This window comes from Heliangelus exortis, chromosome 7, assembly GCF_036169615.1.
Source record: "Heliangelus exortis chromosome 7, bHelExo1.hap1, whole genome shotgun sequence".
NCBI lineage: Eukaryota > Metazoa > Chordata > Aves > Apodiformes > Trochilidae > Heliangelus > Heliangelus exortis.
Window position 1 is genome coordinate 17,900,508 of NC_092428.1, and position 27,366 is coordinate 17,927,873.

The 27,366-nt window shown below is 40.6% G+C and overlaps 1 protein-coding gene and 1 long non-coding RNA gene across 6 annotated transcripts in view; one reads left to right on the forward strand and one right to left on the reverse strand.

Moving 5' to 3' along the window:
* Nucleotides 1-27,366, reverse strand: part of ARID5B (AT-rich interaction domain 5B) — a 119,798-nt gene that overhangs the window by 6,363 nt on the left and 86,069 nt on the right. For 3 of the 5 annotated variants that reach the window (XM_071749126.1, XM_071749129.1, XM_071749124.1), the window contains 4 exons: nucleotides 25,126-25,330; nucleotides 22,702-22,754; nucleotides 15,873-15,970; nucleotides 3,436-3,634 (listed from right to left, as the gene is read on the reverse strand). In XM_071749126.1, the coding sequence (XP_071605227.1) occupies nucleotides 3,436-3,634; nucleotides 15,873-15,970; nucleotides 22,702-22,754; nucleotides 25,126-25,330 (555 nt within the window). The remainder of the gene's footprint in view (nucleotides 1-3,435; nucleotides 3,635-15,872; nucleotides 15,971-22,701; nucleotides 22,755-25,125; nucleotides 25,331-27,366) is intronic. The other 2 variants (XM_071749128.1, XM_071749127.1) reach the window with 1 other exon arrangement.
* LOC139798467 (uncharacterized) lies at nucleotides 20,728-27,267 on the forward strand. Its single transcript, XR_011726827.1, has 2 exons — nucleotides 20,728-20,929; nucleotides 26,649-27,267. It is a non-coding gene; the product is annotated as an uncharacterized lncRNA (long non-coding RNA).

The window sequence follows — 27,366 nt, forward strand, 5'->3', positions numbered from 1 at the left end:
CACACCCAGTTCTGCATTAAAGTGTGAAAATGATAGAAATGGCATACTAGGATTCCTTATTGTAGGCAGCAAATCACTGCCCCAGCTTAACTAGGACACACATTTTTTTTATTAACAGATTAAAATGAAGTTGTCAACATTCAGTAAGTGTGTGTGCCTGCTATTACAAACATGGCTTTTATGCGTTATCGTCAATGGGACCACAGCTCTTTCTGCTTCCCCATTAATAAAGCTTGTGTGCACAATTCACACTATTCATCCCATTATGTAGCCAGATGAACTGTGACCTGTGGAGGTCGCCAGAGCGTCCCATCTGTGATCCAGCTGACTGACAGCCCTTTTCACAACTGCTGTCACTCTCCTCTGACAGGTCGTGGTAGAAGCCCATCATAAAACAGCACCATTGTGTGAGTCCTTTATTATTATTGTTTTCTTTCTTTCTTCATTATAAAGAGAAGATGCATCAAGAAAGTTATTACCTAAATGCTGCTTTATGGTCTGTCACAGGAGCGGGGGATTGGAGAAGGTCCTAAAAAATCTAACGCTCTCAAGGACTTATTTCTTCAGAATTGTTTTTAAATATTCCTGCCTGTTTGGTTGGCCTATTAGTTACAGTGTCTGTTAGTCATCCTAACTTCTTTTTAAACTCATAGCTGCCTTTTGCAGCCAAATACCATCATTAAATCCTTCGCAAAGTACCATCGCTGGTCTCTTGAGCTTATAAAATTACAGAAAAATACCAGACAGATGAACAAAGCAAGGAGGAGAAAAAAAGAGAGCAATCATATTTAATAACTGTACATTCTGCTCTTTGTTTCTGTTAAGCAACATTTTGATTGAAGTTTCAGCTATTGTGAGGAAATGTGCAGTCTAAGGCTAATAGCATTTTGTCTGGTATCTCGTTACATCGACAATGCCATTGTGACAGCAGGAAAACAGTGAAGCACACAAAAGCAAACACAGTCCCAATAAATTAGAATTACACTCCCTCCATACATACTTCTTATGGTGTATGAGCTGAACACACAGTTGCATATTTGTAACTTGGTTACTCTTCTACAGCTCACAGCTACAGCCAGCCTCTAGGCCGTGTGCTGAAATGGCTGGAGCTGTGGCTTGTTTGGGGCCCAGGCTGCATGCCCACCTGTGATGCTACGACTGCTCTGCCCTGGTGAGGACTGCACCCAAACGTGGAGCCTGGCACAGGGTTCCTCTGCTGGGGGACAGCTGGGGTGAGAGGGACATGCAACCTTCTGCCTGGCTCCAGCAGACTTGGATTTTGTTCCAGCCCAAAGGATCTGGATGTCTCCTTTCTGCATGCCCTATAAGGGCCACATCTGGGGCATTAAGCCCTACCCATGGCAGGGCACAGATGAGCTCTGCAGCTCTGCACCCACCCAGGGTGGAAGCACCCACCCCTGCAGGCCCCTCTGCTGCTCAGGCTTCATGTGACCACCCACCCATATGGTGACCTGCGTGAAGGCTGAGGTCCTTAATCACTCACTCTGATTAAACAGGGGCAAGACCCATCTTCCATCCCAGTCAGGGAGGAGACACTAACTCTGCTTTAAAAGGTACCATTTTACAATGGGAAACTGCTGCAATTGTACAGTTTTATTGTCTCATCTCATTGGCTCCCTTCATTTCCAATAAGCACAGCTTCAGAACTCTTCCGGGAAACCACACAAAAATAACTGCAGTTTAAGCAGCAGGAAGTTTGAGATAGGGAACAACAAAAGCAAGGAAATTCTAAGTTAAGGTTGATGTTCTGCTGCTGACTTGCTATGTTGGGCATAGCAGCAGTGGTATGGATGGTGTGTAATATATTTTACTCATGCCAGATCCCCCGATTAATAACCAGACATGAAGGAATGAGAGGGAAAGGGAGCACAAGCCTTGACTTTGCATGTTCTTGCTTTGGGCAATTTGTGTTGCAACTTTCCAGTGACTGAAAGCAGGTTTGTGCACACTGTCTATGTATTCTTCATCAGAAGTGGAGGGCTTTTCCCCCAGTAGGGTTCTCTGCTTTAAAATTACTTTGCTAGAGAAAACAAAAAAACCCTCCTCTCTCTGTGGAGTGCTCTTACTTTAAAGGTACAGTTGATCAAGGCATTTTAAAACACAAATTATGGCTTGGGTGGAAGATGAAATTGACCTTGTAAGCGCAACTTAAAGAAATAGAGGGACATGAAAGTAAAAAAATCTGATCTCAGAACTGTGTACACAAAGTTTTAAAGGAATCTGTGTTTACTGGTCCTGTGTTTTTTTTTTTAACAGTGAGGAGGGAGATTGCTGTTAGCTGACTCAATACCAATTTCCAAAACTGGTTTTGAAACAGGACTTATGTAGCTGCCAGACAGCAATGAAGTCAAAGGAGCAGCCTTTCATTGTCTGCTGGGCACGTCATGTGTTTCCATATTCTTTAAATACTTACTTTCACTGCAAGTGAAGCATACCTGGAAGGCTGCTGTGATCTGGCAGATCACAGGAGGAGTGAGAAAGGAAAAGCAATGGTGGTGGTTGTGTGTGAGAAGCTTCACCACTTACTTCACACGGGGCACAAGCAGGGCACAGGAGAGTGGGCAGGATGAGCAAGAGAAAGCACTTCAGTAACACCGGAACAAAAATTCCGTTGATTTTACACCACTTAACAACACAAGAAATTTACCCTTACTTGCAGACAAACCAATCCACCTTATCCAAGGCAGTAAACATAAAACCTCTTCCATGAGGCCTGTTCTTTGTCTGCAGCTAACGTGGCTCTGTGTGGAAACCACGGCCTGCCTCTGTGAGGCAGGTGACAGAACAGGAACCTATTGCAGCTGGAAGCCATCTGTGGCACGTGAGAGGGAAGTCAGTCTCAGTTAGAGCGTGGAAGGTGGTTCCCTTAAAATCTGACCTTTTAGTCCAAAGAGAAATTTAGTATAACACGATAAAAATCCTGGGGAGTGATGTGTGTTTTGACAGATGTGCATACATCTGTGAGCACAGAAGGGCTGATCCAGAGGTTACCATTATAAAAATCAGCTGTGTCCAACAGTTACCACAGTATTATCAACAGTATTAGAGGTTCCTGCACCCTATACTTAGATTAGGAAATAACTGTGGTGGTCGTGTGGTTTCCTGTTGGCAGCTGCTGATCTTTTAGTGGTGACCACTATATAATACAATGAGCAGAAATGGTACTTGTTACATCCAGTGCTTGGTCTTCTGCCATCACTGCAATGCAGTATGGAGCTAACCAGCTGCTGTTTGTAACCCAGCAAAATCCCAACTCAGACAGTACCTAGGCAACTTAATTTCCATTGCTGAGCAAACTCAAAGTTCAGCTGTTTGGAATTCTCCTGTTCAGGTTATGTATTTTATCACTGGATTTCACATGATTAAAGCTGTACATTTTTAATTGAAAAATTGAAAAGCAAGAAAGCAACCAACCTCAGATGCATCCTGGGGTTTCTGTGCATTATCTTTTTCCTTCTTGATCTTTTGGTTTTCATTTTTGATGCGTTTTGTTCCAGACACTTTTGTTTTTGCTTCACCCTCCTGGGAACTGTTATCCTGTTTTCGAGGTTTCACTGGAGGCAGTGGCTTATCTTCCTCTCCTTTAATAAATCTTTCATATGGCAGGATTAATCTAGGGGATTAAGGAACAAATAATTGATCAGGTTTTGCCATTCTCACAAAGAATAAAATGTATCTACTATGAACAGTTCACTTAATAAATCCATTTTCTTTCAAAGCATAAAAGCAACACTGTAAACTCTACATCTACAAATCCAAGTCCGATACATCAACTTATTTGGCAAGATTACCATGTGACATAAAGTCAGTGGAGTTGGAGTGGATCAGTTGTCAGTAATACTGCAGTGGTTTATGTGGCTACACCAATTTGTACCAGATGAGGATATGAGCCATGGTATTTTAGACTGATTTAAAAAAAAAAAAAAAAAAAAAAAAAAAATCAACCCTTTATTGTTATTTCCCTCTCTAGCCATAACAGCATGCAGCAAACCCAGGAAAACACCTACAAAGCCACAGCCAACTTGGTAACAGCTACACAATTGCCAGGATGGTGGTTCCCCTGGGTGCAGGGGGCAGTGCCAGGAACTGAGCAGAAGATGAGTGATCTGGGCTGCAGGAGACCCACGGTGATGGTCACAGCACCCAGTGCTCAGCACCAGCCCCCTGACACCCCTGCAACACATCCATACAGCCACTGTGCTCCCTGCCTTCCCCAGTGAGTCTTCTTCAAGGAAGGAGAGACAAAAAGAATTAAAAGTGAAGGAATTTTTTCACCGTGGAACTGTCCTCCACAAAGTACAAGAAATTGCTTTAAAAAAGCAAGGGAGAAATGCAAACAAAAAAATATCCTCCCCTGAAAGCATCAAACACACTGAATGTTAATATATCTGTTTTCCCTTTGCAATTCTTGATCTGAAAGGAAAAATAACTGATATAATTAAAAGGGATGGATTGCATTACAATCTCAGTTTCAACTTCAGTGATTAAAGTTTTTATAATGCATTTGGTATGATTAATGACTCACTGTGGGATTAATACAAGACTCATACTTTAAAAATATGAACTTTAATACAGCAAACATAATTCGTTTTTTAAAAAAAAGACAAGTTGACTCTGTGAAGAAAATGTACTTTGCTTATAAACAACATAAATCTGTTTAAATACTAGGAATCCCTAATTATCTTTAATCTAAGACTCCAAGGCAGAAACCTCTTTGGTTCAGATATTCGTTTGTTATCCTAGAATCAGTTTCTAAGCATGCAATTTTGATTTACATACTTAGATGTTCAAACACAGTTTGGGCTTAAGAGAGTAGAAATTAGATTGCTCGTGATCATAATATTTTACATTTTAATAAAATACAACATAAATTATGTTAAGATATAAACCTAATTTATGCTATATTAGAAACAAAATTCATTAACTGAGCATGCTCTGACATGATATGTGCAAAGAGGCATGAATAATACTTTCTAGCCCTGAATTTGGCAGGGCTCCAGTAATGAAGCTAAGCAGAGCCCACAGGGAATATTCATCTTCAGATCCCATTACAAACTGAGTTTAAACATGTTACAGCTGCTAAAACTGGAAACTGCTCCCTCTATGCAAACTTAGCAAAATAACGCATAGCTGCCAAATACCTGCTTCCCACTGTAATATTACAGTTAATGTTTATATAATAAAAAGCATAACTAAGCAGAATAAGAAAAAAATAATCCTGTTCATACTTGAGGCTGCTACATTTCATTTGCAAAGTGCAAATATTGGTGAAAACATTGAATTCCTCCCCACGCTGCACAAAGCGCTTTGGCCTTCATTAGAAGCGAGGTTGGGTTTCACACAGGGCAGCGCCAAGGCCGCTCTGCCATGTGTTAAATATTTAAAATCGCTTTTAATAAAAACACATTTTATTACAATAATTGTTAGCACTGCAAGGGGAGTGTTTGACTTTGTTTTGTTTCCATGGGAACGAGTCGCCCATTAACTACTGACGTCTTCCACCCATAAAGGATTCAGACGTTGTCCCGCACCCCACGGGAGGCGGCCACGCTCCTGGCCCACAAGTGGGACTGTCTGTGGAAGATGCTGTGGGACAGGAGCAAGCCCTGGGCTGACAAGATCACTCATGGCTGGCGTGCTTTCCATCCAGGCTTGCAGGGGAACGCGGGGTGCAAACTCCTCCTCCTCCTTCACCTCACTAGAACTCATTAGCGTTGGTGCTAATTAGTAACCGTGGCTTAAATTTCCTTTTCTGATCTTAAGGGTTCATGTGGGAGTACAAGGTTTTCATTTTAGTTATTTTTCACTGAGCTCAGCAGTTGGCAGGCCGACAGCAGTAAAAATACATTTCACATAGCCGGTCAAAGGCCCGGAGCCAGCGGCAGGAAATCTGGAATTAAATGTTTCGTGTATCGGGGAGGCAGCATGACTAAGGTAAAACTGACTCAAAACACAAGGATGGCTTGTTCTAGGATTTTCCCCTCCTCGTTCGAAACAACGTCCGGCTGGCTGCTGTTCCTTGCCACCACTGAGGGGGATTTTGGGGACCACGGGGGGCAGCAGGAGAGAAGCTGGGGAGGAACAGGGACTGTGAGACCCGGGGAGCAGCACCGCGTCGAGCAACGCCAACAACTGACACTTCACATCGAGATTTCCGTCAGTTGCAATTTTCTCTCTCTGTTTTTTCAGTTATCCTGTCACGGTACAAGACAATTACCCACAGGATACGATCTTATCATTTGATTATTAGAAGTTTTTATAGCACAGAAGTAATAAAGCTAATACAGCTCTCGGAACATGTAAGCAGCCGGCTTAGCCAATTTAAGGTCAATATTGCCCAACGCAGCAAGAATGCGATCTGCTGTTAGCCAAATAGTTTAGCAGAATGTGACATGTCTGAAACCAACAGAAGATTTGTTTTATTATTATTATTTTTTTTAAATTATTTTTTTTTGTCAAATATTTACAGCCCAGGTAAGATTTAATCAATCTTTGTGGAAGGAGTGGTAAAGATTTAAAAAAGAAACAAACCCCAAGCCCCAAACTGAGACGAATCCCTCGAATGTCTCTCACTTGGAAAACAACAGCCATGTTTTCAGTCGCTTTGAACTGTGGCTGTATTTCGCAGCAGGGGGGAAGTATCAAAGTATTCATAAAAAAGGAAAAGGGGAGGAATATTTTGTGGTCTAAAGAATATTTACTTGTAAAGCCTGCAAGCAGACCAAATAAAAGGGTCTTTATCATGATCAAGATTCCAATATTAAGATTAATAAAATGTATTATTTATAAGTCAATTAACATAAATAGAATATGTAGGCACTACTGTATTAAAAAATCTTTCCACAGGCAGCAGATTTTTAGCAGCATGAGGTTTTTTTTTCCTTTCCTGGAATAATATAAGAATAACATTTTCCAGCCAAGAGCAGAAACAGTAGGGGAGTCTTTGCTATCACAGGGCTTCTTATTAAATTCAGTCACTGTGAAAAGCCAGATTTTTTATTTTTTTTTTTAAATAAAGACAACTCAAAATCAATACAAGTTAGATTAACAAATCAGTACTATACTAATCCTGATTTATTACAATCGGCAATATTAAGTTTAATCACGTATAAACTGCTACTCAGAAAAAGATTTTGCTTTACTAAGTCCTGAATTAAATAATGGTGCAGAGTATACGGAGTTTTTAGATCTGCATCATCTGATATTATGAAAAATTCAATGTACTTCTCTGCAGCAGATGTCAGAGGTCAGCAAATCTATTACAGTAATGTAAGTAATCTGGCTTCCTGCCAACCATTTTTTTAAAAACACTGAAGCAGATAATTTTATATTTACAAATTCTAAAATCCTCCGGGGACTGAATCTCTTTCCCAACAAGAAGCAGAAACTTCACATTAGAGAAATGTATTTCACAGTATATCAAACATGTCTTCATCATTAGCATTTCATAAAAAAAGAAAAAAAGCCCTTAATCTTTATTAGTCAACATTTTTTCCCAGCTCCAGAACTAACAATACAAGATCTCATCTGAGCCAGCAACCACTACATTTTCATCTATTGATTATGCAGAATGAATGACTTTTTTGGCCCAATTCTGCTTCATGGGACAGATGAGAGCACATCTATTTATAGACATGATAAAAAAAAGTAGTTACAATAATGCAAAGGATCTGACCAGCCCAGAAAGAGGAAGGAAATTAAATGCTAAGGTTGCCAGTTTCCTCCTTAATTCTCCCCACTGTGTATGAATATGACGGAGCTCTCAGGCCAGGGAGGAACCATATGCCCAGGACACATAGGGTGAAGGAGGGAGCTAAGCACAACCCCTACAATATTTTTTTTATATTGCTTGTTTCAGTGTTTATTTTTGCTTTCTTTCTGGCAGAATAAAATATTCCAGCATGACTCTCACTGACATCATCTTGCTTTCTCAAGGGCTCCAAGCCCAAGGCAAAACAGAATAATCTTGGAAGGTCTTAAAATACCAAAGCCCATTCCTTGGGAGATGCTGCCCCATTCCCATGCTTGGCCAGAAGGGTAAGGAGGTTGATTGCAACGGTAATGGAAAAAAAATCTAAATTTGTTTCACCAAACGAATACAGCAACCAGTTAACCCACGGAACTCACTGACAATGGATATCTTGGGGCCAAGGGATTAGTGAGATTACGCAAGGATTAGATGCTAATGTAAATCATGAGAACATTAAGCTCCTAGAGTTTCAAAAACACTGAAAAGGGACAAGCAATAAATCTCTTTACCAGTAGGAGTTTGGAAAATACTTCCTTCCTGGGTACATTACCACACAGTGGATCCTGCTCCTGCCTCTGAAGGCACTGCTGGAGCTACGGATGAGACAACCAGTCTGCCTGGTTCAGTAGAGCAACCAGCTGGTTCAAGAAGTCCTCACAGGAGCCAGGCAGAGCTTTCCACACCCCCTGTAGCCAGAAGGTCTGAGTGCAAGGCTGGGACAAGTGGCCACCAATCCAGGGCAGCTCCATCTACAGTCCCCACAGTGTAAAGGGGCCCCTTGTGATAACCTCACTTAGAGAAACCCAATTCTTGCTCCCTAGAAACTCAGTGGTAAAATATTCAGTTGCTTTAGGGAACCAGAAGGAATATAGGAGCTCTGATCCTCAGAGGCCTTGCCTTTTCTACCCTGATCCTTCTTTGAAAAGGGATAAATCTTGTAAGCATAAGAACAGAAAACAAGCCACCTTCAACAGCAGCCACCTGGTGGGCATGGCCAGGAGCAGGAGGCAGCTCTCTTGGACACCAGCGACAAAAAAGTCCCAGTGGAGAAACGGGAATATAAAATATGCTGAGGAAACCAAGCAGAGTGTTCCTCAAGCCTGATTTCTCTGAACTGGGTTGTAGAATCCTGGGGTTAGGAAAGCAAGCCTTGAATGCTTTTGTGCAAAACACAATAGCAATAGGATTATTTACATTTGTCTGAAGTACAAAACTGGCATGTATATTATCAGCAAAGACAAAATATGTTTGAGTTCAATTTTCTTCCCAAAGAACTTTTTTTCCTTAAAGAAATGGCTCTTTCATCCTTTCATCAACAACTTTCCTCACAGTCCACTGGGAGTGCTGGTGGGTAATGAGAATGGCTGAAAGGTGGGAACTGCACTGCTGTAAGAGAATTCAAAGACACTTTGTTTTAAGTAAACTGGAAATTAGTGACATTACAAACACAGCTGTTGATTTAGCTGCACAGCCAGGTGAGGGAAACTCTGGCACTCTCAATCCTATGGTGCAGTAGGGGGAGATGAGCAACCCCAGTCTTTCATGTTTGATGCAGATCCTATTACATGGGAAAAATTCAAATGAAAGGTGACAGGGACACAGCAGCTTCCCCAGATCATTCTACCAGAATGGCTGCAAGCCAGTCACCATTTCTGCATCTTCAGGCAGACATGCATTTTGCTTGGTAGGTCCCTGTGGTCTCCGCAGTCCTCAGTCCCTAGGACAAGGACTGTCCCCAGGACAAGCTGACAGATGTCATTTTGCATTGTCTGTGGGGCACAGGTTTTCTGGAGGGACTCCAAAATCCTGCCAAGCCTCTCTGGGAGCTCTGAGACACATCTCCATTGCACAAAACTGAACAAAGTAGAGGCAACCCCTGCCATGGTAGCAAAGTCCTACAGTCATGTACAAGCTGAAGGTTCCCAGCAGACCCAGGGAATCTTACAGAATCCCTGGCACTGCTCCTGCAAAGCAGGGTGGCACATCTCCCACTGAGCAGCACCCTCCTGAGGAAGCTCATTTCCCAGCAAGGAAGAGGGGCTGGTCACCTTGTGTAGAGTCTGTCCATACTCCTGGATGCCATGAAATGAGATCACCATGCAAGACACATTTCTGGCTGATGTTGACCAACCACAAGCACCCAGCTCAGTGGTGAGGAGTGCCAGGACCCCAGGAGCATCGGGCTCACTGCACAGTAAGCATCAATGCACATACATATGGTGGGCACACCTGGGAAACTCCCTCTGATGGGGTGATAACCCACCAGGTTATCACACAACATCCTCCAATTCTCCTGGGACAAACTCCCAAGTGGAAAGCAGAATGTGGCTGGAGAACAACTCCCCACAAGGGAAGAGATCATCTGACTCTAGGTACTGGAAGGCAGTGCCCAACTGTCCAATATTCTTGCACCCAAAGACTCCTGCTGACTCCAGTGCTGAGCAGTAAGTCTCTGAGGCTGTCAACCCAGTCCTGAAGAAATTTGGAAAAAAACTGTGTTTTCAAATGTTTTGAAAGGACAGCTAAAGATCTGTTTTAATGGTAAACAATCACATTCCTCTGTCATCTGATACTTTCTGAATTTTGGGGAGGGGGGAAGCTTTCTGAATTTTCAATAGTTTCTTTGTTAAAGCATCTGTTACTCACATAATTGAAAAGATGTTTGTTCAGTGGTATGCTTGAGAGTACAGTTATTTAATCTTAATGATAAAGCCCCAAGGGCAGAAAATTGTAAGTAGAAACCTCTTGTTATTTATCAAAAAGAAAAAAAAAACAACCCAAACCAAAAGCCCAGGAAAAGACAGAGAGGATTGAGACACCTCATCTATCTTTGGACTTAAGTTTGTGCTTGATGGAAAACTATTGAGACAATTTGCAACTTGTGAAGTTTTCTGGGAGTCTGGGAGTAGCTGAAGTGGGAGGGGTAAAGGAAAGTGGGGTGAAGACAAAAATAAAACAACCAAGTTAATGCCACCAGAAAAAAAAATACTGCTTGGCAAGGTTTTCTTTTTGGGTTAAACAAAGAGCTAACTGTAGTTTACAGCATGACATAACACTTGATTAATTTTTGCCTGAGGATGTTTTCACACTTAACAGTGTAAATCAAAACCTTCTATTAATTACAATGCATATTAAAAGATAACCATAAGCATTTTCATGAAAATGCTATACTAGCCGCCTGTTTTCTGTTCCCTCTAAAAGACTGGCTGCTATTTCCTACAAATCTCCACTGAAATGCTTACACGCTACCAAAGTTATCCGAATGCTTTAACAAAACCGAGCAGCATTTGCATGAAGCATGGGGCTCTCTTGCATATTGAATTACTGCACAATATCCTCAGGGTAGAGAGACTGTATGGCTGTTAAAGGGAAACCATGTAAGGGACTTCTTTTGACCTGCCTTGTGTTTCTGAAAATATATAGTATTTATGTGAGTGATGTAAATAGAAAAATGGCAGAATGGGCTCTGAACTGCACAGAACACTGTATTTCCAGGTATTTAGTCCCTTGTTAAGGGCCAGATGGTCAGGGTGCTCCTGCAAGTGCCCAGTGATCACACTCATAGCTACAAGGAAACCCTCCATGGGTCTGTGTCCAAAGAATGGTCACAGCCACTCTGCTGGGTCACGAAGAACCACTCTCTACTGCAGTGACCCATCTCACCTATCTGCTCCCCTTCATGCCTCAGCTGACTGTGGCTTTGCAGAATACTTCCCCATACAACTCCTGAATTTGAAGAAAGCATGAGTAAACCCCCCTCCATCTGGATTTAACTGGGACAGGCTGGTTTTCAGGGTGCTAGTAGGTAGGGTATGAGCCACACTGCTGAAGAGCACGGTCCATGGGATGCTCTGGATCCATCCTTGATGGAGACTCCCCAAGGGAACCAGAAGCCAGGAAGGCCACTGCTCTGCTGCACCATCTACCCGCCTGTTACCATGCCTTGAACACAGACACGTTTGCCCACCAGTGAGCTGAGCACTGTTACTGCATGCCCCTGCACACCAAAATCCCTCAATCTTTGCGTGTTTGTGTGCAGCTCGTGTGCAAGGCTTGCTTTGGAGCACACCAAAGATGAATTGCTGGTGGACCTGAAGGTAGAAAAAGGCCCCAGCAGGCAACTGCTTATAGTTTTGTTTTGTTCAATGCAGTTTATTGGGAACTTTATATGCCTTGCAAAACAGCAGAATAGCAGACTTGGTTTTTTAGGTTTGGGTTTGTTGTTTTTTTTTTCCTCAGTGGCGGTGGTGTAGTATTTATGAAAAATCCCTAACAGCAACGTCACCAGCACTGCAGAAACACAACCTATAGTTCCTGCTGGAAAGTTAAAGCTGCTGATCATGTGCTTTGTGTAAAAGTGAAAGAAACCTCAAACCCTGCATATGAAAACCACATCTGCTAACGCAGCACAGAGAAAAATGCTTCGCAGGAAAGTAGCCGTTTCTAAGGGTTTCTTGATCAGACAGAGAGAGATGTAGTGTACTGACAAGGGCTGAAAGTTTCACAGGAAAGCTTCAGGCTGAATCAGCTAACACCAAACACATGACTCTAGCTTTCTGTGATCATGCAAGGTACGTGCCTTAAAGGAGCACAAACAATGACCAAAACAACACCACAGTCTGAGTCATGCACAGAGCAACAGCCCCATGATGGGAAAACATTAATGCTTTTTATATTGGTAATCATCTGTAACATGAGCAATTGAGTACAGTACTAATGGACTATAGCCAAGAGCCTGGTACTAATATTAAAAACTGACAGAGATGAATAGGTTTGGAGGGAAAACTAGACTGACAAAGACATTTTTATGAAGTGCTTGGGCCTATTTGGAATAACCCAATCAGAGGCAGGTTCAGACCAGCCATGCCTACAGTGACAATAATGCATTCATGGGCATTATATGTTGCCTGCTACGCTTTAAATAAAAACACCCATTGCTTCTACTCAGCAACCTGCACTTTCATTATTATACTCATTAATAAAACAAAAGTTGTCTAGCTAATATACAAATAACACTTACTGAAACAGTGGAAGCCTCACCCTATTTTAAAATGAAACCAGTTACTGGAAACACAAACCATCCTACATGAGAAATGAATCAGTTGATAAGGCACAAAATGCTTCTTTCCCTTTTACCAGGGGAACAATACAATCATGGCACCAACTAAAGCACTCTGCCCACCTACAGCACCACAACAGCAACCACCACAAGCCCTGATCCAAAGAGGGGAATGTGGAGAGGGGAGAGCAAAGCATTTCCCACAGCCTTTGTTTGAGTTTTTGCCATCCATTGTACCATGGGTCTGCAGCAACATGCTGGCCTTTTAATGGCTGCAAGCACCCTTTGAGAAAAGCAACATTTCTTCTTGCTAGAGAGAGGCAATTCTGCCCTCTCCCTGTTTGCTTATTTGTTTATATATTTTTTTACAATTCTTGTTGGTTTTGGTGATTTTCAATTTTTTTTAATTTTATTTTTTCCCTTCTAAATGGTGTGTGAAACTCTACCTAGGAGAGGAAGGTGGGATGCAGCATCTCAATGGGACTTGGCTGCCATTCCACTCCTCAACATCCCAGGGAAGGCACTGAAAGGTTGCTTCCTCCTAAGCAGCCTTGGTTTATTGAAGATGGTTCAATGAGCTAGTAGTTTCTTTGTCATCTTGGAAGAAAGCTAGTTAACACAACATGGAGCCCATCAGATCTAGGTGTAGATGTGAATGGCAAGGCTAAGTCAAACAGCAGCACTTCAGGAGCACTGAAGTCAAGGAACTGGAACTGCCTATTCTGCCTTCAGTAAGCAAAGAAAGGCCACTGGGATTCAGAAAGGAAAAATGAGGCTTATTCAGCATTTACTTCCCAGCTTAATTCAATTTCCAGTTTAGCTTTACAGCTCACCTTCAAGTTAGAAAATGTATGTGTGTCCTGAATCATGAATGTGTATTCCTGCACTGAAATTCTTGTTTTAGATTAAATGTCATCTGAGCTCTATGGCTATAAATGAGCATTACATTTACAGGTGCTGTAGTTAGAATTACCAGCTGGAACAAACCATGACAATTTCATTTACTTTTTTTCCGAGTCTGAGGCTTAATACAGCTTTCCTGTGGTGGAAAAAAGTGTTAAACACTAGAAATCTAGAGATTAGATCAGTCACTGAGGTTTTTTTTGTATAAGTCTTTTGGTCTTTTTAAGACCAGATTTGGTAAAGCATATTTTAGGTAAGCTCAGGGCTAACCTAAAAATCCTAGAAGACTTTTATTCTTTTGGTAGCCTGCCAGAGAGCTGGAAAATAGGTGCTGTTTCATATCAGATCTAACCCAGAACCATGCAACAGACTGGCATCCAAGAACTTGGATTTGAGCTCTTTGGTGTACTAAGACCAACGCAACCATAAATTAAAAGACCCTTTCCTCAGAGTGGCTCACGGCAATGAGAACTGCTTTTGGGTATCCTGGAAAGGCTTCTAAGTTTTGAAGGCATTGTAAGTCTGCTCAGGTTTTCTAGTGAGCACAATGGGCTTTTAGGCACTTTATAGCATACCCCTGAGTAACTGCTGAGTAAGTCACATGGATGAGTCTTTACACTTCAAAAAGGAGTGCAATTCAAGGGTTTTCCATGTAAACACAAAACCCACCATCATTAAAGCAGAAGAAACAGACAAGGGGGCATAAAATATTTGTGAATGACTCATTTTTGTAAAACTAGAAGAGATGTGCTCTCTCGGTGACTCTAGGATTTCAAGACAGCCCAACAACAGTTGCTCTGTCTGCAGCCTAAACCTGCAGAGACTCAACTCTCATGCCTGCCTGGGTCTCCTCTGTCAAATAAACAACAACCTACAATGCATACCTGCTGTGGCTGCCAGTTTGAAACCCATCAGCAGCCTTGGGTGCAAGAGGAAGCCCTGAGACTGTCAGGGCTGTAGTGATGGAGGGGAAGAGCCAAATACCCAAATCTGATGGGTCAGTTAAAACAATCTGTAACATTTATCCACAAAGCCAAGACAGGGAAAAGCCCCATATAACACACACAGCAACTTGCTCAATTTGCTCTGCTGCTTGGCTCTATCTCCAGAAAGCTTCTACCACTGTTGTAGTGGCCTTATATGAAACATCTTTGTGCACCCAAATCCTTATGTTGGAGATGTCCCCTGTACATAAGGGTGCTCAACCTCCCCCTCCATGAGGAGGGCAGCGTCTCCCTTGGAATGGCCAATGTTTAAAGCATTAAAAAAAGGTGAAAACCTGACTGCTGAGTACTGCTTTGCTGTACTGCCTTGTGTACAAGCAAGTACAATATCTCCCTGAGCCCAGCAAAGTAACATTTTTATGCCCAGAAACAAGAGATTGTACTTTCTACAGCTGAGCCTGAAATTGCAGAGCTTATATGAACATACACTAGGGAAAAAAAAAAAAAAAAAAAAAAAGAGAGGGGAAAAAAAAATAGATGGTTGTTTCTGAAAACCATACCAAACCAAAACAACATTCCAGCTCCAGTATTTTATTCAATGCGTGCTGGCTTCAGAAGCCCTGGAAGTTATTATCTACATGGGAAGAATAAGAAATCAACAGTTCTGACCAGCAACAATGGCTGCAGAGAAGGAGTGTTTGGCAGCAGCTTGCAGGCAAGGAAGAGGGAAGGAATGCAATGAAGAAGAGGAATGCAGTGCTCTGCATGACCTACAACATTAACAGCACCCTGCATTGTGGGCCACCTCATTATTTTGATCACAACCGCAATTTGCTTAATTGGTATTCCTAAAAAATTACAGAAGACAAGTGTTTGCATCAATTAGCTGTTGTTTCTTATTTTTCCTTGAGGATGTTTTGCTCAATTTTTCAGCTTCTTTAACCAGAAAGCTGTTGTAAAATTTTATAATATGTACCAAAGAAAAATCAGATGCTTGTTTTATTTATTTATTCACTAGAGATATACACTCTGGTTTAAATTACAATGGATTATCTGACTAAAATGTCAGGAGAATATTTACTATATCTTTAAGAAGCCTCTTTCTTTCTTTCTCCAGTTCTTTATAAAACACTTTGAAGGCTGTCCAAATTAACTTCTTCATTATTAAACAAGCATTTCAGATTTGTTATCTTACCTTTCATAATGTCTGCGAGTACATGTAGCAGCACTTGTGCTTCCAGGGTTACCACCTAATTCATCATAAATATGTTTCCATTGTCGACGTGCTGTTATCTGTAAAAATGGCAACGGAAAATTTAATCTTGCATCTTTACAGATTCTACAGCGTTTGAGTTCACAACAACAAATGCATGTGTGACACTTTCAGAACAGCATGTACTACAAGCACTATAAAAGCTCCTACAAAATATATAGAGTGCACAGATCTTTGGATGTCTTTTTTTTCTTTTCTCTAAGTTAACACTATGTCTATTTTCTTTCTCTCTAAAATGGAGTGATCTGACTGATTCATTATCAAGTCAAAAGCAATAGACTCACAGAAGAGAATCTCAATCAATATAGGGTCATTAACCATCAGAAGTTATGCAGACAAATCCCACGGTGAATTATGAAAATGAAGCTTGAACCATACTCAGCAAATAATGATTACATAGTTATTTTAACTGAATTAGAGAAAATAAATCTGCTGCAAAAACCAAATCCACCACAGAATTCTGTAAATCCACAAAAGCATAGCCTGTAACTCTATGTTACAAGCTGTTTATTTTTATCCATTTATGTCAGGAAAATATATAGATCAAATAGTAATGAAATCTTAACATACTCCAATGTTAATATTTGAACTATGTACTTTATTGGACCACGCTAATGAAAATAAACAGCTTGTAACATATTGAGTTGCATACCATGGTTCTGGTTTTTTGTACAGAAATTAGGATTATACAGAATAACAGATGGAAAGACCTGGCAAAAGAATTGCTTCTAAATATCACTTCGTTATTTTATATATTCTGTTATATTTAAACCAAGAAGAAAACCAGGAATAGGACAAGTACAAGAGATCACCCTTCTTCGCCTGCAGCTCATAAAGAAGGCCAGTAGAAAATTGTGGGGGCAATTTGGGGAGAATTTTGTCATTTTCTGTGGAATGATGTGGATTTTAATATATTCAGCCCCGGAGGCTTCTTTGGAGTTACCCACAGAGCAGTCAATGGCATTTACTGAGGAGCTAAAGGCAGCAATCAGAAGAAAACAAATATTACAACTTGCAATCTGAGGCCTGTAATTTTAATCTAAACAGGAGGAGATAGTTACCATCATTAAATATTACATGGTAAGAGGTGTTTCTTTTTTGCTCAATAAAAAAGGAAAATCTTTCCTTTGCAGAAATTATTCTCTGAAACCAAATGCGGGGCTGGAGACTTATAATTTGGTAATGTTACAATTTCTCCAAGCTTATTGTTTGCACAGTTCTCCTGAAAAAATGTCAGCACCTCCAAGTCACTGCTAGTACCTGTACATAGTTTGCACCTATATACACTTGAAAAAAAGCCACCAAACCCAAGTTTTTTATCTTAAAAATTTTATAAAGCAAAACAGACTGACTGCATTTGCTTATTTTATCCCGTCTTCTGTAACCAACCCCTAAGACCCCTAAGACCACAGGCACATTCCAGGTTAAAGTCTGCACAAATAAATTATTTAAATACAGATCCAACACTCATCAGAGGATAAGGTTTATTTTAAATCTGTTTTGTTTAAGTTCTTAACAGCATAACTGTTAAGTTTAGTTATGCTGTATCTTCCCCAGCCTACCCACACTTCTAATTATTATTATTGATACAGGGATTGAAGAACTGGAGTTCTAATGAGCCATAAAGAATACCACTTCTTGGAAACATCAATGGATGCTCCTGCATCCTAAAAGGTCAAGAAAGAGTTGAACCAAGCACATTGCTGTGGAGGAATGCCTGAATGGGAAGCTACCTCTGGTCCCACCTCCCACACCTATTCCAGCAGTCCTCAGGACAGGCAAAAGACAGAGGCATGGCCAGACAGCCCTTGCCTGCTGGTAGCTCCCAAGAACTACGTGTAGGTCCACTGAGGACTGCTGCAAGTGGCTTTATGTTAAATCAAGTCTCTGGCAGCCTCAGGGAGGCTGGGGGAATGAAGCAGCACAAAAGCCAAGCTCAGGTCTGTGCTCTGTCCCTCTGGCAAGCACAGCCTGGCTGGCTTGCAAGGCTGCAGGCCAGGATCTGATGCTTTGGCTCAGTAAACTGTTGCTGTGCAGAAGCTACAAATGAAAGCAAAGGATTAGTGGGCAAGAGGACTACTGCAAGTCCTGTTTCTAAACATCCCCAGGTGACTGAGCAGCATGGTCTCCATTCTCAAAAGGAAAATGGTAATCTTAGGGTCTCACTAACTATGAGCTGACTGAGAATTGATACTCAAGTTGCAACATCAGTGAACACAAGCATCTTTAGGGGGAAGAGGGAACCCCTCTGAAAACACCGGATCAGTTTTGGTCTCTTTCCTCTGGGCTGCTTAGAATTTACACAAACATTTGCCCAGCTTTATCCAACTCTGCCTCTGTAATGGACCAGAACTTCTTGGCAATTAGTAGAGCTGTGCCCTCCCACATACAGAGCCAAGTTTAAATTTGACATTCCCTGAAATGATTGTTATTCTAACAAAGCCTGGGGTTGAATTTTCCTCTTCTCTGGAAAGCTTTTAGTTTTTATGCTTGATAAACTTCAAAGGATGAAAGTAACTTATACATTACATCCTTAAACAATATGAACAAAATGCTGCATTGTGGAAACTTCCCAGTTGTCATGCAGGGCAGCATTGCTCAAGCTGGATGCTCATGCTGAACACACCCACATCCAGGACTGCTTTCTTCTCTCAAACAAGTCCCTCCCAGCCACCTCAGTGACTTCCTGAGGAGCCAGGAAAGAGCAGTACTCAAGAGCAGTCAAATAAAACCAATGATCTTATCTATTAAAGCAGAGGACTGATTATACACATGCTTTTAATGGGGTCTTCTGCTTAGAAACATCTTAAGGTCTTCTGCACTGCAAGTCCAACTTCCAGACCTCTTCTTCATGAAAAGGCCTCCTGCCTATTTTCTGCTGCAAATCTAATGAAAGATTTTCTGGTCACAGCCCATGATGCTCACAATACTTGAGTATTAGCTCTATAATGAAACAAACACAGGTAGCTTTGCATTCCACTGATGTATCAGTTTCTTTAGACCTGCCCAGATGCAGGACTGCTACACATGTCAATCATTAATTTTAAAAAACTACAGCACTCTATGGTTGCTTTCAGGATGCAGCAGCTAAATGGGATGCCACTGACCTTTGGCAAAATTTAAGGTGCTCCATACAGAAGGTTAAGCTCCACCTAATTTTCTTTTTGCCCTAAGACATCTCAGAGTAGCAACCATTGAGTACCACAGCCTTCTGCAGGCACACCAAGGCCCTTCTTTTGCACTGTCTCAAAAGGCAAAACGTCACTTCATGTCTTGCCAAGGACAACTCTCTAGGTAAGTCCTGGAAGTTTCCCATCTATGAACATCTGTACTTTTTACTCAGATAACTCAGGGTGATTGAGAAAAATCCATCAATGGTTGTTAAACACCACTGCAGCTGAGCCCCTCTAGAACATGACATTGTTTTGTATTTCATCCAAGGATTTGGGGACATTTAAATCATTCATACTGTGAAGGTCTGCTACTGACCTACTATTATTAGTAACAGAGATGCTCATTTCATGTATCTTTGTTTAAAAGAAACATGATCCCACCAATTCCAAAAAGGCAGCTTCATCTGTTAAGGATTTCAACCAATCTGGTACAGGTTGCTATTTTTATTAATCTTGGGTAATGTCTGACAAGAAATACATGTAATACATGTAGTAATTCAAAGTTATATATGACAACTAATGAAGGATTTGTAATTAAACAGATAATGGGCAGATGAGAAATGACCCTCACAAGTAATTTAACTGGAGAGCCCTTTCATATGACATACAGCACACAATCATGACTACAAAGGAAAGTCAGACAGATGGCCAAGAAAGTTGTTCTCTGCATCTCCAACCCAATCCTTGGCTGTTCTCACTCACTTTTAGAACATCAACTGTCAGGACTGGACTTACAAGTCTTTCACTGTTCTGTGAATCTGGGCAGAAGCTGGAAAACACTGTACATAATTTTTCCTTTTTTCTCAAAGATGTTTTTAAAGCCCCGTTGAAGCATCTCTAAGTGGACAAGGCAGGCAGAGCAGGGGATGAAACTGAAAATAGGCTGTGTTCTGACAAACACAAGGATTTAAAGTTTGCAACTGCTTTCACTGGGAAGGTTACTACACTGACTTTTTATAAACTAGTCACCTGACCACACTGTTCCCATGTGTGATTTTAACCAATCTTTTATTTGTTTTGTGTTCAAATAATGGCTGTCACTCGCTGAAGCCAAATATCTACTTTAAAATATTTTTCCCCAATACTTTTAAGAAAAAAAACCCATTTCTATCTCAGTGCATAAACTGCATAAACTTGTGAAATATTAAGGCAAGTTAAAGATTATGAAGTCCTTATAATAGGCAACTCCTTTAAATCCGATGGAAGGGTCCATACAAAAAAAATGTTTATTAATCAGGGTAGGTTTGAAAAAGCCTTTGCTCTGCACAAGACTTCTCATCATCAACAGATACTGGCACTGTGCGTGCAAGTGGTGAATCCTGGTTGCTAAATCCCTACATGTAAGCAGAACTGCCTCCTAAGATTCTCAAACTGACACCATGTCCATGTCCTCCCTGCCATCCCCTGCCTTGCTGACAACTGAAACACCAATCAAACATAAAAGCCTCTCAGCATGCTTGCCATGATAAAATATATACAAATGCACCTTGGCAAATTCAATGAATGTCAACTGGCCATATAACAATAAACACCCAGGTGTGCACAGGTCAAAGTATTGCAACAGCTATTGGTTTAATGTTCAGGGAATGTAAAGCAAAAGCAGATCCATACTGAGGATGAGACTTTAACACAAGAGAATCAGGTCAGGAATCTCTGCTCTCCCTGTACAACTTAAATCACAGCACAACAGTTCTCCCAATTTCAGGTCTTCTGCAGAAAGAACACAGAAGCCACTCACATCATAAAGAAAGGATCAGGCCTCACACTTCAACTACAGTCAGTCTCAAAGAAAAGCTGGGCTCTCAGGTATGTCAGAGGGGGTGAGCTATCCTTGCTTGACATTTACTACCAGTAAGCAATTGCTTGGTTTCTTCTTTATGAGGAATAAGCATCGCTGGTACAGTTTTGTCACAGGTAACAAATGCCCCTGAACAACAGGGAACATCTGTCACTAAGAAAAGGGCAGAAGCTTTGAGATAGGGGTGGACTGATGCTACTCTGGATGACATTGTCACATATGTGATCCTTCCCCTAGCATCATCTCACATTCCTGCTGCTGTTGGTAGACCTGTCTCTCTGGCCTTGAGTTTACAAACTAACCATCCAATTCCTGCTCTGTCCCAGGCACAGAGGTTCACTTTCTCTAGTATATCTAAATCCATCCTTTCCCCTCTCATTTGGGCACTAAATCTCAGCTCTCTCCAGCAAGCCTTCACTTTGGTATTCTTGCTTCTATTCTCAGCCCCTTCAAGCAGATCTGAAGCATTTCTTTGAAAATTGCCTGCCTCCACAAGCACTCTGAACATGCCACTCTCCTTCCAATCCCCTTCCTGGCCTTCCCTTGGATAAAGTTCAAGATTTTAGCCCTCATTTTCATTGCACTTTACAACTCATTGCAATTACTGTGGGCTCATAATTGCTCTAACAATCTATCTGTGGTTGCTATTCATTCATACACATATGAACACACCTACGCACACCCCAGTACACAGCCCTGGTATGTGCTGATTAATGAAAGACACAGGAACGAAAAAAAAAAAAAGCCAAATCAAGCAGTTATTTTTGTTGAGAATGTTGAATTTCATGTTTCACAGAATCCTAGCCACACCCAAGCTCATCAGCAGAGGCTGCTGATGTACAGAACAATATGCTTTATTGTATGGAAGGAAAACAGTGAGTTTTATATTTTGGTTCAAACGACTTTCAGTTTCTTGTCACTTCTCTGCAGCACAGATACACCCCAGATTACTTTGTAAACAAAGCAAAAATAATTTCTTTCATCCAACTGCGGCAGGAACTGAACAACTTAATCTGATCATTGTGTGCAAAGAAAATATTTCCAATGACGACATCTTCCTATGTCAATTGGTTTTTATTACAGATGTCATTTTGGTGTGCCATATTAATGCAGCTCTTTCTTCTCATTTCAAGATTTTAATCTGAGTTGGTTGCTCTAATATTTTATTGGTTCAAAATACATGCTGTAAAATCCATGGCCATCAAATTTCCCTGCGAGCTAAAAATAAACTGCTCTTGTCAGATATGGTTAGCTGACAAAAAGTGTCAGAGACTTTTCTGAATTACTTTGATAACTTCCTGTTTATGTGGTACTGACCCTTGTCTAATGAAGATCTTTTACACTTGGAATAAGAGAAGATACTGCAGCATACTATTCCTTAATGGACAATGGTGATTACTTTTGAAAGCCTTTAATACATTTCCCATATTAGACATGAACAGATGTCAGGGATGTTGCCAAGTGAAATTTCTTTTATGCAATCTTGGCTTGTTGTACAATAATAGCCCTTTCTCAACATGGGAAAAAATTACAGACCCAACTAATTTCCTTGACAGGGAAGAATTACATATGTTTTCCACTTTTTAGTTTTTACGACAAGTTTACAGTTTTGCCAAACCTGGAACTAATTGGGACTGTTTCCAAAAATGGTCCAATAAACCCACAATGTGTACAGCTAGCCTAAAATGCAGCAAATGATTGTTTGCTTTTACTTTTTTTTTTTCTAACAGGGAAAAGTTTGATTGCACAATTATTTCATTTAAGTTACTTAAACACTTACTGTTTCATATCCTCCCAGTTTTTGAGCAGCTTGAAACATAGTCCAAAGGTTAACTGTTAGAGGGACAATAAGTATTTAGATAAGCATTGCATTAACCAACATATGTCAAAGAAATGTAAATTAAACAGTTTTTAGAAACAAAAAAGAGAAAAAAAGCTCACAGCCCCTGAAAAAGCTCCTGTGAAAGATCTTCCAAAGATGTATTTACATAATCTGAAGAGTAAACATTAGCCCATACTATACGTATATTTTAATTACATTTAGGAGAACACATTTAGATTCCTTAACAGGACTGGAAAAATACACTGAGACAAAGGTAATGGGCTCATTTGACTTTACTGACAAGAGGCAGGGTATAATGACTATAGCATGTTTCTATAACTTTGATAATAAAAATTACTCACTGGGAAAATGTTGCTTTTAATTATTTGTTTAATACTGATTTCATTAGCAAGCGAGCCTGAGCCACACACTCGCTCACAGAGAAAGCTTATTGATTAACAAAAATACCCAATAAGTACTGCAGCTCAGGTAATGGCCTCCATAATCAATGAACAATAAGCTGCGCTCTAACAGGTCCTGTACAAATGAACCCAGGGGGAGCACAAATGAGAATTACCATAATAATTATTGTATGGGGGGCTGTGCCTTACCCACAGCTCTGGGCTGTGAAAAGCAGAAGCAGCTCCTTCAAAAAATGTGTTGGGAGATGTTCATTAGTTCCTGCAGAACTCCTCCCCTCTCACGTGCTTCACGTGGTCCCACGGGGCCACTGCTTGCTCATGGTGTATATTTTATTTTATTTTTATCTTTACACTATTTTAATTATTTTTTTTATTTTATGGGAAGTTTTACTTTATCTTATTTTAATGGCTAGAAGGAAAACAGTTGTCTTAGCTTTATGAAAGGTGTATGCACTATTCACCAACTAACAGTGATTCCTCACAGACAGACTACAAATACTGCAGACTCAGCAATAATGCTGTGGACAACAGAGAACGGGGATCTCTTCCTCCACAGGGAGATGCTCTGTTGTAGTATACATACTGCTGCTTCCTACTAACCTATTTATGTTGGCAATGTTTGCAGAAGTCTTGCTGGACAAACACAGAGTCCCATACTGCAAACACTTCTGCTCTTCTCAGCAAACTTACTCTTGGCATTTTAGTATTTGCTGGATCAGGCCCCAAATTTATAAAGAATGCCAGGCAATTTTCAGTGTATTTTGGCTAAATGTTAGCAGAGGGCCCGAGGTCCAGAGGGGAATTTTAGAAATAATACTTCAGCTTGTCTTTCAAGTCTACCCTGTCCCCATGCTTGAGCGAGTGCAGAACAAACTGGAGGGGAAAATAAAAATCCTCTTTTCGACACAAAATGTTCTGAAAGCCTCATTGAACCTTGTACTGTTTCAAAGCTATCAAGAGCTTTGCTTAGGCCTTGATTTAATCTGAATCAATGCATAATGCAACGAGGCTGCTCATAGTACATTAATTTTACTTCCATTTCAAGCAGCCAGTTTTCAGACAAACACTGTAATCATTCGGAGTTATATAAGTTTATAATGGCTGCTGGAGGCCTGTTGCAATCAGTGCCAATTGCTATTAGGTATGTAAATTGTTATGTAAAACATACAGGTTTGACATTCTTCATCAAACTAACACATGGTTTTAATCTGGGAGATAAATTAGAGTAAATAATATTTCAATCCATGGAGTTCTCCCTTTAAGGAAATAAAGTATCATTCAATCTACAGATAAGGAAGAAAAATACCCCTATTTACAACTTATGTTGGAAACTCTGAAAGATCTACATTGTTCTGCAATATTTATGTAAAATTTAGTTACAACTGTATCTTCTTGACCTACAATTGCTTTACAGATTGTGGCACTACAAACTGTACATGCCAAAGCAATTCTAAACGTTGCATTCTGTATTAAACAGATACAATCTGGTTTTATATTCTCCAAAGTCAGTAATTTATTAACTATAAACACATTTAGGGGCCTAAAAATATGATCCCTTGTGTGCCTTTCTTGACCACCTTTAAATGTCTTCCTTTAATATTTGTCCTTTCATAAAGAACATCTGGGCACAATAAAGATACGTCATATTGTTAACTCAGAAGAAAGGCATTACAGACGATGCAGATTTACAAAACAGAAAACTAGAGAGTTTTCAACATGCCTATTTCTAGTCATAATCAGCGGATTTAAACCTATAAATATCTGGCAGCAACTACCCCAGAAGGAAGAGATGCAAATCTAGGCAAAAGACAGTGAAATGCCTGGACTGGAAAATGTGTAGATATAAACATGGTCCTCCCGTCCATAAAGCTTTAAAATAGGCTTCCTGTGCAAGCACTTTCTCCAGAGAAGCCAAGCCATTCTAAATTGTCAACAAGAAAGTGAGAAAAAGGATACTTACTCTGCTTAAAACCTAAATAGGGTATTCGTTCAATTGGTGTTTTCCTTTCTTTCATATATTTATAAAGAGCCACAAGGAAAGCCTGCTCATCAGCTCTGCATTCTTCACCTACGGCAATCTTTGATTTATCCTCACTTGAGCCTTTTTTACAGTTGCTGTTGTTAGTCTTGGGTTTGGGCAAAGCTGACTTAGCCTCACATTTTACCTGGGAAAAGAAAAAATGTCATATCAGATCTGGGTAACCTTTAATTTTCACTTAAGGAATAAATACCCTCTCCCTAGCTGAATGGATTGTTAAAAAAATTAAGGCCAAACCATGCAACTGTGTTTGAGGGGAAACAAAAGAAGCTATTTATAGAGCTAAATGTCTTGTTCTGAATCTTAGTCACAACATTTTTAAATAGCAACATCTTTAAATCATTATAACCCCTTGGTAATGCTCTCCAGATCTGCATTTTTATGACTATACATTGCTATGTCACAGACAGCCCCCATCTCTCACATACACTTGCCATTAGCAAGTCTAATAATAACCTCTGTTCCAGGACTGACACTGAGCACTGTCAAGCTCCACAGACAACCATGGAGCTGAGGGTGCTAACTCCCTTCTAGGAAAGCTCAGAACCAGCACTGACATGACACATTTTTCTCTCCTTTGCCCACCAGGATAGGTTCAAACCTTGGCAAGCCTTTCCCTGGCAGAGCTCTCAGCACATGAGTGATGGTTCTGCTGTAGCATGGACTTAAGTCAAGTGGGTTTGTGCATCTGCCAGAGCCTTTCCTCATAGACACCAGCAGCCCCAATGCATATCAGTCCCAGAGCTCCTGGTCTCCCACTGGTCTCTTTGGCAGATGTGTGACAGTCAGGAAGTTAACAAATTGGAGCCACTTTTACTTCTCATCATTGATCAAACATGGGGAAAAATATGCAGTGAGACTGGCTTAATCCTGAAGCAAGTTACAACTTGAACATTCCTATCATTTATGTACACAAAAAAAACCCCATAAAAGCAGAACCTTGCAAGCTGATGTTTAAAAGCCCTCCATGACCAAGACAGGATCAATACATGTCCAGTGAAATACTGGCAGCTTTCTAATACAAGGTAGTGGAGATGGCTACATATTTTTTGGATTTGCACTGTCCCCTCAACTGGTGTTGAGTGCTGTGAGAAGCCTTCTAGGAGATCCACAACCCATCCGAGACACATGCTTTGTGCTCCCAGAGTGAGCAGAGAGACTCTAAGAGCCAGTATTTGGTATTTTAGGACAGCAGAGATGGATATCTCAGTGAACAGGAAGGCAGGAGCTCTTGGTCCTTCCCTCTTCCTACTTCTAAATGAGGAGATTACTGAGTACTTTTTGATATTTTGGAAGCAAGTGCTATGAAGAGTACTACATAAGTGCCTGTAAACAAACCACAAATATATCACTGCAAAAACTATGTTATGCTTATTTTACCTCAATAAAGCTACGGAGTGTTCAGGCTCATGGAAAGAAACATCTTTTCTTTTATATTCCTCCAGGGTATTAACTTTGCAGAAAGCATTGAATTAAGATGAGCTGCCTCCATCATTTTCCACAGCTTTTGGACAAAGCAATGCTAGCTCCTAACCAGAGGACAGAAGTGGTCACAGTTTTCCAAGGTAGCTGATGTTGCTGAAAATTCTCCCTGCTGGACACTGCAGGGTACAGGCTCACTTCTCCCAGGAAATGCCAAAGGGACTGGAAAAGGGGGTGTACTATGGGATTTTTCTTGATCAGTTACTGCTGAAGTATGTCTGCTGTACTACTTAATATTCTCTATTTGTATGGTTGAAAGAGATACTGTCTTCCTATGGCATAAGACACCAAGTTTTTTGGTTTTAGTAGTAGACATGCTCAGTGATTGAACTTCTGTAAAGATCTTAAATTTCACCCAAAACTCAATGGAGCTAATGGGTTTTTTCCTTAATAAATGAACTTTGGCTTTCCTCATTCACTTTTCAGTTTAGAGCTGTAACTCCTTAACTTTTTTACTTTGGCTCCGTGCAAAATTATTTAATGACTTGCCTTAAGAAGTTTAGAATACACAGTCACAGTTTTTAGCACTGTACTAAAGACTGGGTTACCAGTCCCAAATCTCAATAAATTTATGATTTTTAATTTGAGCTGCAAATTTGTTGCAAGACAAAACTTCAAGCAAATTCACTGGCTCTGGGAACAATTTTTCAGTTTTGTCACTCACTTGTGAGGTAAAGTCAG